This window comes from Mirounga angustirostris, unplaced genomic scaffold (assembly GCF_029215605.1).
Source record: "Mirounga angustirostris isolate CCGP_5_RB_7025 unplaced genomic scaffold, mMirAng1.0.hap1 SCAF_6, whole genome shotgun sequence".
Taxonomy (NCBI): Eukaryota; Metazoa; Chordata; class Mammalia; order Carnivora; family Phocidae; genus Mirounga; species Mirounga angustirostris.
This window is the reverse complement of record NW_026991714.1, coordinates 20892009-20907118: the sequence shown is the minus strand read 5'-3', so window position 1 is coordinate 20907118 and position 15110 is coordinate 20892009. Positions and strand designations below refer to the sequence as shown.

General features: G+C 42.1%; 1 protein-coding gene and 1 long non-coding RNA gene across 3 annotated transcripts in view; both read left to right on the top strand.

Moving 5' to 3' along the window:
- Positions 1–5281: 5281 nt before the first annotated feature.
- Positions 5282–15110, top strand: part of LOC135364703 (uncharacterized) — a 203755-nt gene continuing 193926 nt past the window's right edge. For both annotated transcript variants that reach the window (XR_010412197.1, XR_010412195.1), the window contains exon 1: positions 5282–5457. This is a non-coding gene — a long non-coding RNA (uncharacterized LOC135364703). The remainder of the gene's footprint in view (positions 5458–15110) is intronic.
- LOC123845949 (small EDRK-rich factor 1) lies at positions 8607–8933 on the top strand. Its single transcript, XM_045876898.3, has one exon. It carries the CDS (start codon positions 8633–8635, stop codon positions 8819–8821), a length of 189 nt encoding a protein of 62 aa, XP_045732854.1. The 5' UTR covers positions 8607–8632; the 3' UTR covers positions 8822–8933.

Genomic DNA, 15110 nt, shown 5'->3' with positions numbered 1-15110 from the left:
GCATGAGCCATTGTTCTGAATAGGGAGGGAGGGCCTTTACTTTAACAGTTCCCCAAAACAGGGTTTAGGGAATAGCTGTGGTCACTTACGGGTTTGAGTTGCTTGCTCAAATCCAACCTCTTTTTTCTCCTTGCTAGCAAAGCCCTGACTTTGTTTAGATGTTCACTCCCCTCCCTTGAAGATCAAGGGTAAAATCTTGGTTGCTTTTGGCAATCCCATTCCCTTTCAGAGATTGGTTTAGGAATGAATATATGATGTAGGTCAAGCCAAATGGGAAGACAGCTGGACAGCTCATGGGATGGATCTTCTCATTCTTAAAAGGAGGCCCAGGGATGAAATCATCTCTCTTCTTATACTGGATGCTGTGGTACATGCAGTGATGTCAAGAGCCACATAGGCCACCTTATGACATGAAGGGACATCCAACCCCACATGGCAAGGATGGCACAATAGAGAAAAATGGAAAAAACAAGGTTTCCTGACGAATTTGAGAAATAAATCCTGGAAGAACCTACCTCTGGTCTTCTTTCTCACATGAGATATTAAGTTGACTGATTTGTTGAAATTGAGGTCCTCTGCTTCTTGCAGCTAGAAGCATCCTTATTGCTAAACTCTCAACATTAGGAGGCCCTAATCTTAATGTAGGACCGTTGGCAACTCAGTCAATTTTTGACTCCAGTGCTTTTATAGATATAGTCCCTATTCTCTTTCCTTTTTCCAATCAAAAATTTTATTTAATACAAAATGCTGTAAAAAATGGTGAAAAAGCAATTAGACTCCTCCACCTGGCCTACTTCTGTGCTTTTCCAACTGTGGATACTTTCTTCATTGCTTCTATCAAATTGCGTTGTAGAATTCCTGGGACACACGTGGTTTTTACTATTAATGAATCTTTACCAACACTTCCATCTATGGAAAACAACTTTTTACTGCGCTTATTTCTAGTGAAACTATATCCCTTCTCAAATTTAGTTCACAACCTATTTACTTCCAACATCTCACCAGCCCAAATAACTTCCTTCTGTCTATGGATTGCACCTCGTTTGAATTAATCTTTTTGCAATTATCCTTCTCTGCATGTATACAGTATCAGTCTCCTCAAATAAATGGAAAACTTCTTTAAGGCATAAGTGAAATTGTTTTTGTTAAATGATTTGAGGAATCATGCATTTTTCATATTAGTGTCTTTCCTGGTACATTGCTTCTTAGGTAGCACCAGGTGCTCCATACAGTATGTCAAGTTGGTCGTGTGTGAAATGAAAGGATGGGATTAAGTGATACTTTGGATCCTTTCTGACTCTAAGGGACAGAGCTGATGATATCTAAGGTGAAGTGAAACCATGATTCTTAAAGATATATAAAAGTTTGAGAGTTGAAAAAGAAAAGAAAACTGTAAATGTGGGTGGTGGTGAAATGCCTTCTTTATAGATTAGTATTTTTGAAACTATACTTTTATTTTTGGAAGTCTTTACTCATGATACTTACTTTTTGATGACTCTCCGGGATAGCTCTTTGCAAATGTAGAAAGTCCCGTTGTCTGGGAGGAAAGTGATAAAAATAGTCTTTCATAATATGTGACCAGTCCTAAATCTTTTACAGGCCTGCCAGTATTTTGGGCTTTATTGTAGAGTTATCCACCCTTGTTTTAAACTTTGCCCATGTTGGACTTGGAGGGGGATTTGCTTTGCTTCAGGGAAACACTCCAGTGGGCTATTTTTGAACTTGCTTTGACATTTAGATTTGGAAATACTGTGTTTCCAAGATACTTATCCCCGGATAAGCTTGCAGTGCAGATGTAAAAGTATATCAAGTCAAAATTTTAATCATCTGCTAACATGATCTTTCGTAGGAGATTTCCCTATTGTGTAGATTAAGTGATGGGTACAAATTACAAGATGGAGAAAAGTATGGAAGGTTCAAGGACTAAAACTTTTCCCTTAATTACTTACCTCACTTTCTCATCTCTAGGGTTTATGAACACAGGAAAGACACATACACAAAACTCCCAGAGACTCTCTGTTTTATTTTAGCTTAATGATGGATCAAATCTCTGCTTGTTTTTCCACCACTTCTTCAATTAGTTCTATTGGCTCACATGAGAGCTGGCAGCTAGGTACACATTCGCTGCTTGGAAGGTCCCACTGAGGAGAAGAAATGGAGGCGGGGTGTGGAGGAAGCCCTGGGAGGATAAGAAAGCAGGAGTGGGGAGCTTCGTGTCTTCCGTGGCAGGAAGCGGAGCCCCCGTCCAGCTGCAGCACATCCTGCCCTGTGCTGGTCTAGAAGTCGGCACAGCCTGGGGAATTTGGCAGAGCTGCCTGTAGCTACGTCCAGACAAGTGCAGACAGCAGGCTGGAAGGCACTCATAGGGACTTGCTGTGTTACACTGAGTTATGTTTCTGTCTGATGGCTAGTTTCACAATGAAAAGGAGCCACTAAACCAACCTTTAGTTTTTAGCTTCTATAAAACACAATGGCTCAATATCGCTGCATCTTTGCTCACGTTATTCCTTCTATCCGGAAACATCCTTCCCCTCACGTAAGTCCTAACTTTTCCTCTAAATGTAGGAGCGCCTACACCTCTAAATGTAGGAGCACCTACACTCCTTAAAAGTTTCCTTTGTCTGGGGCGCCTGGGTGGCTCAGTTGGTTAAGCTTCTGACTCTTGATTTTGGCTCAGGTTATGATCTTAGGTCATGATCTTAAGTCATGATCTCAAGATCGCGAGATTGAGCCTGGGCGGGGCTCTGTGCTGGGCATGGAGCCTGCTTAATATTCTCTCTCTCTCCCTCTGCCCCCCACCCCCCACTTGCATGGTCTACTCTCTCTCTCTCTCTCATTCTCCCTTTCTTAAAAAAAAAAAAAAAAAAAAAAAAAAGCTTCCTTTGTCTGAAGTTTTCCTGATCCCACATCTACCTCTCACTAGGGAAAATTTATCAATCTGCATTTTGAGCTTCTCACTATACGTGGTTAATGTATATAGCCCCTGTAATACTTTAGTGCACTTATTTTATATCTCTTTCTCCTATTACTGTTTTTACCCTCTTTAGGTCAGGGACTGATTCTTAATTATCTTTATATCCCTATAATTCAGCACAGAGGCGGTCTCATTGTAGGGATTCCATGTATGCTAGCTCAGTGCGTAAATAAATGAACATAGAGGGGCGGGGAGAGGTTCAGAGGATAAACTGATAAGAGTTAAAGGATTTCAAAGCTTTACCTGGTAGATATGTGCACTGGTGGTTACCACCCTCCGACTCATTCTTTGAAAACTGTCATTCCCGTCAGGGCGTGGAGAACTGCAATGACGAGCATCCCTTCCTGGTTCTGTTTAGGAATCCTGCTATTAGCATACTACCTGGGGTTATATTATCTCCTCCCAATTAAATTCCATGTGATCTCATAGAGGAAATGAACAATAGCTCATCCTCTGGAAAAAGTTGCAAATTTGCATCTAAATTTATTCAGTAACCTTCACCAATATTTATTAGGTATTTATAATGCTCTGGGCACTATGCTAACCCACAAGGGGTAGAGGATTCTAAATCAAAATCCTCACAAGCCACTATCTAGTCTTTGAGGTTCCCAAGAAAAAATTCCAGAAAGAAATCTACTAGTGCCCTACATTTCAATTTCCCCCCTTTGGCTATTGATAGCTCAGCAGGAAATCTCTCCTTTGCCCTGGAACGTATCTGGGTTTTTGGAAGAGTATGAACTTTGGAGGCAGGCAGATGAGTCTTTGAATCCCTCTTTACACTTGGAGCTGTATGGTAATTCACTCCATACCTATAAACATCAATTTCTTTATCAACAAAAATGATAATACCTGTCATTAGTGGTTGTAGTAAGAATTGAAGGAGATAATGAACATGTGAAGTTATCTAGGAAATAACAGTGCTCAGAAAATGGTAGGTCTGATCAGTATTATTATTCTTTAGTGTAGTTCAGAATCGTACAAGTAATTCTCTTCAGCAAAGCTTGTGACATATTTATCAGTGTGTAGCACTTGTCCATTTAGAACAGACTCGTTACATTAAACTCTTCCAGAGTGATAGGAATGGCTTGTTACATATTGTAAGGATACCTTGATGGAGAAGAGAACCTGGGAGAACACTAATGTTGCCACCATTACTACAATCCTGGGATTTCCTTCTTGGAGTCTTAGAACCACTTCTGGCTGAGCCCTTCTTCCGGGCTTTGCCGGCCCTGGATGGATGGTGGTATGTCTTGGCTTCAAAGACAGCACAGACCATAGAAGTCAAAAAAGCTTAAGTTAAAAACTCATTTTTGCCACTTGCTATCTAACCGACCTTGAAAAAGTTACTTAAGCATCATGGGGTAGACAGAAAAATGCCCACCTCTTCCCCAGTGCTGTCCATGTTCTAATCCCCGGAATGTGTAAATATGTTACCTTACATAGCAAAAGGGATTTTTCATTACTGATATAATTAAATTAAAAACTTTGAGATGGAGAGAATATTCTGGATCATCCAGGAAGGCACAATGTTATCACAAGTGTCCTTTTCAGAGGATACATAGGAGGACTCAGGGTCAGAAAAAGGACAAGTGTCAATAGAACTGGACTTTGGAATGACGAGCTTTGAAGATGGAGAAACGGGCCGTGAGCCAAGGAATACAAACCTCTCTAGAGGCTGGAAAGGGTGAGGCCATGGATCCTCCCTTAAAGCCTTCCTCCAGAAGGAACACAACCCTGCCAACAAACGTTGTTGTTTGAAGCTAGTAAGTTTGCGATAATTAGTTACAGCAGAAGTAGAAAACTAATACACACCTCAAGCTTTAGTTTCTTATCTCTAAAATAGTAATGCTATATAACAAATTCTTATTATGTCAGGTATTATTTTAGGCCTGGAAGATACAGCACTGAATAATACAAAGTCAGTGCCACAGGGAGCTTACATTATAGTGGATAGACGATAACAAGTACGAAAATATTTTGAAGTAGTACAAAGTTCTGTGGAGAAATAAAGCAAGGGAAGAGAGAGTGTGGGTGGGTGTGAGCAGGAGGATCTATTCTAGATGGGGTGTTCAGGGACTCTTTGCAGAAGGATACTTGAGTAGAGACCTGGAATAAGGCGCCAGCCTGGGAAAGATCAGCAACAAGCACTTCCCAGCGCGAGGAAATGCCATAGCCTGTGGTGCTTCCTCAGGCTGGGACAGGAACTACGCAGGAAGGCCAGTGCAGCTGGGGGCTGGGGGGGGGGGGTGGGGAGCGGCTAGGGGAGGGGGGTGAGTGAGGGGGTGACGGGAGCACAGTGGAGGCCATTCGAGATGTTTGCATTTCCTTTTAAATGCAAGAGGAAGTCTTGGAAAGAGGTCAACAGAGGCATGAGTTAAATTTAATTTAAATTAAAAAAAAACATGCTGGCAATTTGGTTTGGAGCTCAGAGGAGAGGTCAGAGCTCGAGGTTTCGAGGCTTTCGAGGCTTTCGTCCAGATAAAGTGAGTATTGAAGCTGCAGAGCCAGACAAGCTCAACCCCGCACAGAGTGTAGGCAGAAAGTCTGGGCCTTTTGGGTCTCAGAGGGAAAGACAAGCTGGCAAAGGAGACCTAGAAGTAGGAGAAAACTTCAGAGAGTGGCTGTCTTGGAAGCCAAGGGAAGAACAGGTTTTGAGAATGAGGCTGGGATTGCCCTTGTCAGAAAGCCTCCCTCTAAGTCTTGTGTTAATGTTTAAAGAGAACAACAGACACAAAGCTTAGGTCTCATAGAAAATCCTCCAAAATGATCATAGTACTTAATGTTAGTATTGATAAGTTACTTGAGTTCTCTTGATTGCTTAGAAACAATACCTCAGAGCAGACCCATCTTGCAGCTACCCAATTACGTTTTTTCTTACTTGAATGTCTTTCCTATTTTGTTCTTGCTGGTTCCCTTGTAATCATGTGTTCTACAGACAGTGAAGACCAGCCAACGGTAGGAAACAAGCACTAAATGGACTCTTTTTTATACTTGTGCAAGGGATAGCTCTTGAAAGACAACAGCAAGAGTTTAACAAAAGATGATACTTTGGTACAGCTAAGGAAAATACGATTTCCTAAAGTACCCTGCCTGTTCTGCATCATTTCCGTTATAAAATGACAGTAAAATCCCACATTACAGGACACAAACAATCGCAGTGGTAAGATCGGAAACTTCATTATGCATTTATTAACTAAAGATTTGAGCAAATGATTTCTAACCTCTTGGTATTGTGACAGCCTCTGATTTTTTTTTTTTTTTTTCCATCTGTCACTCTCTACTCTTTCTCCTAAGAGCTGTAGTGGGCTAGCTTTACTGTTTGAATTAAATATAATTTTGTTTTGAACATTCTGACGCCACTTAAGATTATTGAAGATAGTTGCAGTGGGAATATCTAGGCTCAGAGGAAAAACAAGTGCACAATGGAGCCAGTGATTCATTTCAACTTGAGAGCACTTCTTAGGATTTGGTGTCATTTAAATCACTTTGAAGCCTCATCTCTTAATTAAGGGTTTCAGAACACTATTCTTGCCCTGTCCTAGCCTATGATGTAGGGGAGTCTGCTTTGCCCCAAATATGTAGATTCTCTTTCCAGCTCTGTCTGACACCCTCTTTCCCTGGGTCTCTGCATTCCAGCAGTTTTTTAAAAGTGCCCTCCAGCCTCCTTCCTCAGGGCCTTTGCAAGGGATGCTTCCTCTCTGGGAGCTGATACAAATTGGTCCTCAGCGTAGGAGCGTCGAGTCAAATAGTCAGGCTTTCCTGTGGCTCTAGGATCCGAGTTGAGGGCCCTTCGACGAGGCCCAGCAAACCTGTTAACATTCTGGCCAGTGTCATGGGATGGGACATGCGTCTCTGGGGAAACCACCCCCCCACCCCCATCTTTTGTGGCTCTAAACCACACTGGGTTGCCAGACATCACAGCCACGTGGAGCCTGCTGTTTGGGCCATTTAAGGGTTGCCACAATATCATGTTCAGCAGGCTTTCCCTTAGCATGGCACATAGCACAGTTTAGACACTCAGCTAATATTCAAACACTAAATGTACCGATGCTCATGCTCTTTCACTGTACCTTACCTTCCTCATGTTCTCACTTCCCTCCTCACTCAGCTTAGTTTCTGTAATCCTTCATTATAATCAGTCTTCATCTATACCTTCACTTCCTTGCCTCTTTCCCCCTCTGTTTCAGATTTGTATGCTGTAATAACAAATTATCACAGACTTAGTGGCTCAAAACAACACCAAAGAGGTGTTGTTTTGAGCCACTGAGGGTCAGGAGTCCAATTACACGTTAGGCAAGTCCTTTCCTTGGGTCTTACAATGCTGCAACCAGCCAAGATGTCAGCAGGGCTGCGTTCTCATCTGAGGCATGGAGTCCTCTTCCAAACGCACACAGAATTCATTTCTTGTAGCTGTAACGTGCATACTGGTTTGCTTCATAAAATGGTTTGCTTCTTCAAAGCCTCAGGAGAGCATCTCTTGCTCAGGGAAGACCTAACCTTTCTCTGAAGGCTTAATTGATGAGTCAGGCCCATCCAAGATAATCCCTTTGGAAGAACTCTCAGTCAACTGATAAGGGACCTGCAAAATCTCTTCCCTCTACACATAATGTATGGATCATGGGATCATGGGAGTGATATCCTATCATACCCACAAGCCCTGCCATACTACAGGGAAAGGGTATACAACAGGAGGCAGGGAATCTTGGGGGCCATCTTACTCTGTCTACCACACTGTTGTATGCATCCCCCGGAACACCAACCCCTACTTATATTTTACTCTTCACCTGAATATATATATTCACATGGTTGAGAAAAACACACAAACATATTGACTGATCTCACTTAAAATTCTTCACCAAAACTTAACCACTAACTTCAGTTGGGCCTTCAGGATTTCCAGTTATCCAGTTTAGTTGTTCTCTTCCTCCTCTAGAAGAACACTCTCCCTAACACTCTACTACCCCTTCTCCCTGCTTTTTGTTTGTTTGTTTGTTTGTTTGTTTTTAGATTTTATTTATTTATTTGAGAGAGAAAGAGAGCATGAGAGAGAGTGTGAGAGAGAGAGCACAAGCTGGGGGTAGGGGTAGAGGGAGAAGCAGACTCCCCGCCGAGCAGGGAGCCCAATGTGGGACTCCATCCCAGGACCTGGAGATCATGACCTGAGCTGAAGGCAGCCGCTCAACCCACTAAGCCACCAAGGGGCCCTCTCCCTGCTTTTTAAAGTGAGACCTTAGCAGTAAGTGCCAGATGACCTTCACATGCTCCCATGGCCATACCTGTCGTCTTCCCTGCACCTGTGCCCACACACTCTGCTTGCCCTCCCATCCCACTGGATGAGCAGGGTGCATGCCCACCACAGGCCAGCCCTCCTTTAGGTTGCTCTGGATCGCTTCTCCTCACCCCTCGCCCATTTAAGGACCGTGCTCCTTTTTAGCCTCCATCATTCAATTTTCCTGCCTTAAAGGATCATTCCTCGTTTTGAACAAACAAGCTATAATTTCTCCCATCTTCAAAGCATCCCTCTCATGACCCCAGCTACAGCTCCACCATTTTCTATTCCCTTTTAGCAAAATTCCTTAAGAATTGTCAATAGCAGAGCATGCTAGGAGGCTGTTGCTTTCCCTAGGGGCTCTCTTCCAGGCTCGGTCGGGTGTCGGCATGGCCCGAGGAAATCAGCGAGAACTTGCCCGCCAGAAAAACATGAAGAAATCCCAGGAAATTAGCAAGGGAAAAAGAAAAGAGGATAGCTTGACCACCTCTCAGAGAAAGCAGAGGGACTCTGAGATAATGCAACAAAAGCAGAAGGCAGCTAATGAGAAGAAGTCTATGCAGACGAGAGAAAAATGATGACTATTTGGAAAAACCTGGGTGTTATTGCCAACTAGGTGTATCATAAGCTCTAAGGTCAAAAATTTTGTGGAGCAAACAGTCATGTTATACCCTTATAAAACTATTTTAAACTTTACCTTTCAGCCTGACTTAGTGTCATGTTTCAGAACCATTCTTCAAAGAATAAAACCATAATCATTAAAAAAAAAAAAAAGAATTGTCAATAGTAAATCTGTCTCACAGAGCTGTCTATACTTCCTTTCCTCCATTCTCTCTCGAATCCACTTCATTAGGTACCATCCCCACCATTCCCTAGTCACAGTTCTTGCCAAAGTCATAAATGGCCTCTTTTTTTGCCAAACCCAGTGGTCAATTCTCAATCCTCATCTTACTTAAGCATTTCACACAGCTGAGCACCCCCTCCTCCTTCAAATACTGTCTCTAAGTGGTTTTCAGGATACCACCCTCTACTGCTTTCCTATTTCAAGATATAGATATCCAACAGTTAAATGCATTAAAGGAAGGTACAAGAGACTATGCACACAATGCTACTGTTTGTGTAAAAATTATGTATTCTCTTGTAAATGCACAAAATATATCTGTGAGGAAGCACAGAACATTGGTTACTTCTAAGACGGGGAAATCTGGGTCCTTTTGTATCTTTTGAATTTTTCACCACGTGACAATACTCAAACTAAATTAAATTAGAAGCACAAAACTTGTATCATATGAGTTGGTTGTCAGAACTCGTGGCCAATTGGCAGCTGCTGCAAATGTCTCGGTGCCACCACCCTCTCTGCTGGGCTCATAGGTGGCCACAGCCACAGAGCACTGTGACATCCTCCACGCTCCCCTGTCCCTGAGCTATGACAATGAGATTCTGGTGTGGAATATACTTTTGGGAACAGGGCCAACTAAACAATTTAATTTATTAGTAAAACGATGTCAAAGGCAAACGATGCTCACAAATCCATTTTTGCTTGTGGGAAAAAGCACAGAACACAGAATTACGTGGAGCAAGAGGAGGTCACAAATTTGACATAGTCCTTAAATTGTTGTAATGCCAGAGAAATGGAAGACAGGGGTGGGGGGGAAGTCCACCTAAGAAGGACAAAGAAGGTAGAACAGTTTGATTAAGATGCACTTGAAAGAAACCTTGGGACTATACTAATTTTTAATTTTTTTCTATGAGACAGTGTTATTTATGGCCAAAAGTTTTAAGAGTTTTTTTAAATTTTTTATTTTATTTTATTTTTTTTAAAAGATTTTATTTATTTATTTGACAGAGAGAGACACAGCAAGAGAGGGAACACAAGGAGGGGGAGTGGAGAGGGAGAGGGAGAAGCAGGCTTCCCGCTGAGCAGGGAGCCCGACGCGGGGCTCAATCCCAGGACCTGGGATCATGACCTGAGCCCGAAGGCAGACGCTTAACGACTGAGCCACCCAGGCGCCCCTATTTAAGAGTTTTATAAAGGCATAATATTTTTATTATTTGTTGTCCACAAACTGTGTCAATGTTTTGTTCCTTATTTCCCAGCTAAAACATTGTTTTAACTCACAAAAACAAATACATTTAAATTCTTCAGTATTGTTTTCTATTATGGAAATGATGCTAGTGGTGTTAAGGTGAATGTGTATGTGTGGAATATGTGTGTGTGGGGGGGGGTAAAGGCGGAAATTCCTTTTTAAAAATTAGTAAATGTCTAAATGAGTCCTGGGAAGTTTTTTTCTTATTTGGTTCCTATACAAATATTCACTTCTCTTCTTCCAGCCTTCCAAATTATCCTTCTATCTATTCCTTTTTTGTTTTTTATACTTGGGGGATGTGAGAATAAAATGGCCATTTCCTTATTTACCTTACAGCCCTCTTTGTTGACCCTAAATCCTCAAGCTCTTTTAAATTTTGTTCATTTTCTTATTTATTTATTTAGTATCTAGATAGTGAGGAGTTTGGGGAGATGTCATATTTTAATACCCAGAATGCTAGAATGCCATGTTCATATCCATAGATTTGTTAGAGCAATTTAAATTTGAGGTTGTATTAATACATGCATGGGGCCAATGGGGAGGACTAGGATAGTCTTCTCCTTGTTGACTTGGTAATACTCAGAATATGTTGTCCTCCTGTGAGACCCCTCTTGAGAAAGTTAGAGGCATTAAGAAGAGGAGAGAACATGATACTTGCCTTCAAATATTTTAAGGGTGAGGATGAGGACAAGAGTTTGGCTTTGTGGTAAATACCAAGTGGTAAAATATGGACCAAGTGTTGTTGCAGGAAGGTGCAGGGATTTCGGCCCAGGGGTGCACGAAGATACAGGAAAACAGTTTCTTTCCGAATGTCTGAATCCCCTAGGGATGGAATTGGCCGTCTGGGGAGAGGGCACACACTATTTCTGAAGGTGGTCCACCATTTTCAGATGGATGATTGGAAAAGATGACATTTCACATCTCTTCCATTTCTTTTTATGTTCTAGGACCTTTGATGAGTCTTGAATTCTTGAGACTCTGATAAAAGCTATCGGCTCTCTCCCCAGAAACAAATATATGTATGATACCATTTCCTCCTGCAGTCGATGTACAATGTGGAGAGAGAGAGAACAGCTCCAGGGGAAGAACTCCTAGGTCTCCAAAGATGAAATTTTGGAAATTACTGTTCTGAGTTATTTCTTGCTTATAGCGGGTTTGAATAATTAAAGGCTTCATCAGAAACTAAGGATGCTTTTTCAAAATGCTTCAAGAAATAGCATTTTCCTCCAAATTCATTTAAACACAGCACATAGATCTTTGAAATTAATTTGTTTTTATTGGTTTTGTAAGAAATAGGTCAGAAATAATAACAGATTACATGTTTATTAATTCAAAAGCCTTTTTTTACAAGCATGATTATAAATTCAGCTGAATTTCAGTGCTAACTATAGATTAGTTTACAATGCATAACTTTGCCTATTTTCGTCTTTGGTCTTTTCGAGAATCCCATGACTCAGGCAGATTATTCATAACCACTTTACTTTAGAAATGACTGAGCTTCAGAGAACTTAACTGGGTGGCTTGAGATCAAAATTAGAGAAGTATGTATGTAATAAAGGGTCAGTTATAACTGGATTCAATTCCTGATCTGATGTGTGACCTTAGAGAGCTCACTGTTTCTATAGCTCAGTTTCCTCATTTCCAAAGTGGGGTAATGGTACCATTAACCTTCTAGAGGTGTTCTCAACCTTTAGATGAGATTTATGGCCTTACGTATTGGTGAGGCATGTGTCTTGAGAGTGAGAGCCAAGCAGAAGCCATATCCCCTTTCCCAACCCAGCCTCAGAAGGCACATTTCTGCTGCATTATTGTTATGGTCATAGAACATTAGAAGCGAGTCACTATGGCTGCCTGTATTCAAGGAGAGAATTAGCCTCCATATTTTTATGGAAGTTTTTAAAACCATCATGTCCTCCAAGCCTCCTACCCTCTTTCTTAATTAATAACATCGGCAAATTATTGTAGATGTGTTGTTGGGGGAAGCAGGTGTACAAAAGGATAAAAGACTATCTCTGCTCTCAGGGAGATTACAACCTAGTTGGGAAAGATAATGTTTTCCTAAGAAAAGATAACCAAGGATATCTTTGGAGTAAAAAGTTCCAAATGGTAAATTGTGCTTGAAGTGAGGAAACCGGTAGCTCTAGCTCTCGTCCTACCACTCACAAGCCACATGACAGTGACAGACCCCATTCAGGGGCCCTGGATTTCCATTTTTTTATCGGGCATATGGAGGTGGGGTGGGGCTCGTGTGGACACTGGAGAGACCTCTGCTACTTCTTTGGTGTTCCTCTAAGCAGTAAATCTGTGAAAGAGGGTTAACTTTAATTTATGAACTTCTTAAATTTACCAAGTATATCGTACGTGCAAGGTGCCCTGTGAAGTGCTGTAAGTAAATGAAGTCATAGGAATTTCATGAACAGGTACATCTATATTATTCCATATATTGTATACATATATTGTATATGTAGTATTGTATATTGTATATGTAGATCCCAGGATCCTGGGATCGTGACCTGGGCCAAAAGCAGATGCTTAACCGGCTGAGCCACCCAGGCGCCCTATACATGGATTTTAGACTGCACGTGGGGTCGGCACCCTTAACCCCTGTGTTGTTTAAGGGTCAACTATATATAAAATGAATGTATAAATTTAACAATCATGTTAAATAGTGTCTGCATCAACTGACACACTTTGGGGGTAATGAACACGTACTGTGTCCAGTAAAAGGTATACACAGTAGGCAGCAGACTCAGTTATAACTGCTTCTCTCATTACGTAGTTTAGGCACGTTACTTATGCTCACTGATCCTTAATAACCACTTCCACAGAATGACAGCCCTGAACTACTTTACAAGTTTCCTTCAAACTCTTAAAAAAGCACCGATTTAATGACTTCTGGTTTTTGTTGTTGTTGTTTTTTAATAACTGTCTGTGATTCCAAATACATGTGTTTAAATATTCTGCATTCTAACATTTATTGAGTGTCCATGGTGTACATGCTTGAATGTGTTAAGAATGTCCTTTAAATAAAATTTTCTATTGGACACCTTAGGAAACAAAAAGAGGAAACCTATCTTATAAGAGTAGCTCTGTACTGCACTCAGATTTTTTTTTATATTACAAAGTACATCATATATATCTACAAAATAGTTGTGCCTTGCCTTATGTGTCCTTGGCCATTATGAAAGTCTTTCATTGGGTACAGTTCTGATTTTTTCTATCTCTTGGGCTTCTCTGTTCTTGTCCTTTTAAGGTCCTTCTCTGGCCTGTTACAGCACTTCTGGGCCCCAGCCCAAAGCCTTCTTGATGGGTAAACATTATATTCCCATATAAGAGGGATGAGACTGAATCTTAGCAGGCAGCGCTGCTGGGGAAACTATCTATTAGGTCCAGGCAATCTGCACTTTAGGAAAATTGCTGAATTATACTAAATTAGAGAATGACCCATTCCTTATAGCCTGGCAGAGAGAAGCCTGGCCTGCCTAGATTTGCAAAGAGGAGGATAAATTACAGTCTATACCCATTACCTTATTTAATCCTTAAACAAGCTTATAGAATGAGTAACATACGGAACAAAAAGGCTAAGTAACTTCATTAGAGTAAAAAATCTAGTAAGGAGCAGGGGCAGGAGCTGAAGTTAACTGCTGGGGCACAGATCTGTCTGGCAATGGAACGTAGGCAGGTTGGGGAAGGTTCTGGTATCTGGTGGCCTGTTCCAGGGCTAGTCTAATCTAGCATGCAGCAATGGGGCAGAAAGAACTACAGAGACAGTTCAGAAAAGAAAATATCAGAGCTTGGCGACAAGGTGGGAAAGGAGATGAAGGAAGGGGAAGCATCGAATGACTGCACATTAAAATCTGCTGGGCGGAAATGTGAGTGTCACTGATGTGCCTGAGGAGTCTTAGCTCCTTGACATGTAAATAGGAATTTTTCCCCCCCCAAAGCTACCAACATTAAACCAACATTTCCTGCTGGCTAACAGATTCCTTTAACGACATTTCAGGCCTAGTCAGTACGTTTTCCGTCAGTTTTAGAATTAACAAAATCTTATTTCAGTTACTGTCTGGGCCAGCTTCACAGGCTGTGTGCAGGGCCCAGTGCAGCCATCCAGGGCCACATTTTCACAAGGGCCCAGGGCTTGGAGCCTAATACTCTCCAGCTGCCATCTTGACATCCTTAACAATGTTCTCTTTGGACTTGTGTTTTGTAAATGCAGCCTGATGGAGCAGTGGAGCGGGCACTGGGGGCTTGGAGCTTCAGTCGCACGTGGATCTCCTTCTGCTACTTCCTTGGGACAGGTTCATAGCTGACCACTCCTCCACCCCTTAGAGTCCCAGGCCCATGCATACACTCCCCTCCCTACCTCCACCCAGTGTCCCCAGTGGGGGCCTTGTGGGGTCGGCACCCCCACAGTCTCTGCATGGGCACAGCTGGGGTGGTCCCTGCCTGGGTTAACAGCACCATGCTGTGTTGGGTGGGCAAGCAGCTGGAGGGAGCCGCTCACCACTCCTCATTCAGGGGCCTGGTGCATCCTAGCACTGAGGTCGCAACATCTTTGGGGATCCAGCAACTTGTCGGAAGGGGAAGTGGAGCTGTCCGCTGCAAGTCCAGCATGCCCCCCCTCGGGGCCCCTGAAGCCTGCAAGGGTCCACACATGGCCTGTGTGTATCCCTGTGCCTGAGGGAGAGTGACATTGGACAAGAATAAAAAAAACCCACTGACATGTTGAGAGACCATGAATGAAAGGAAAAAGCTTTAAATTTGAGTATCTTCAAGGATG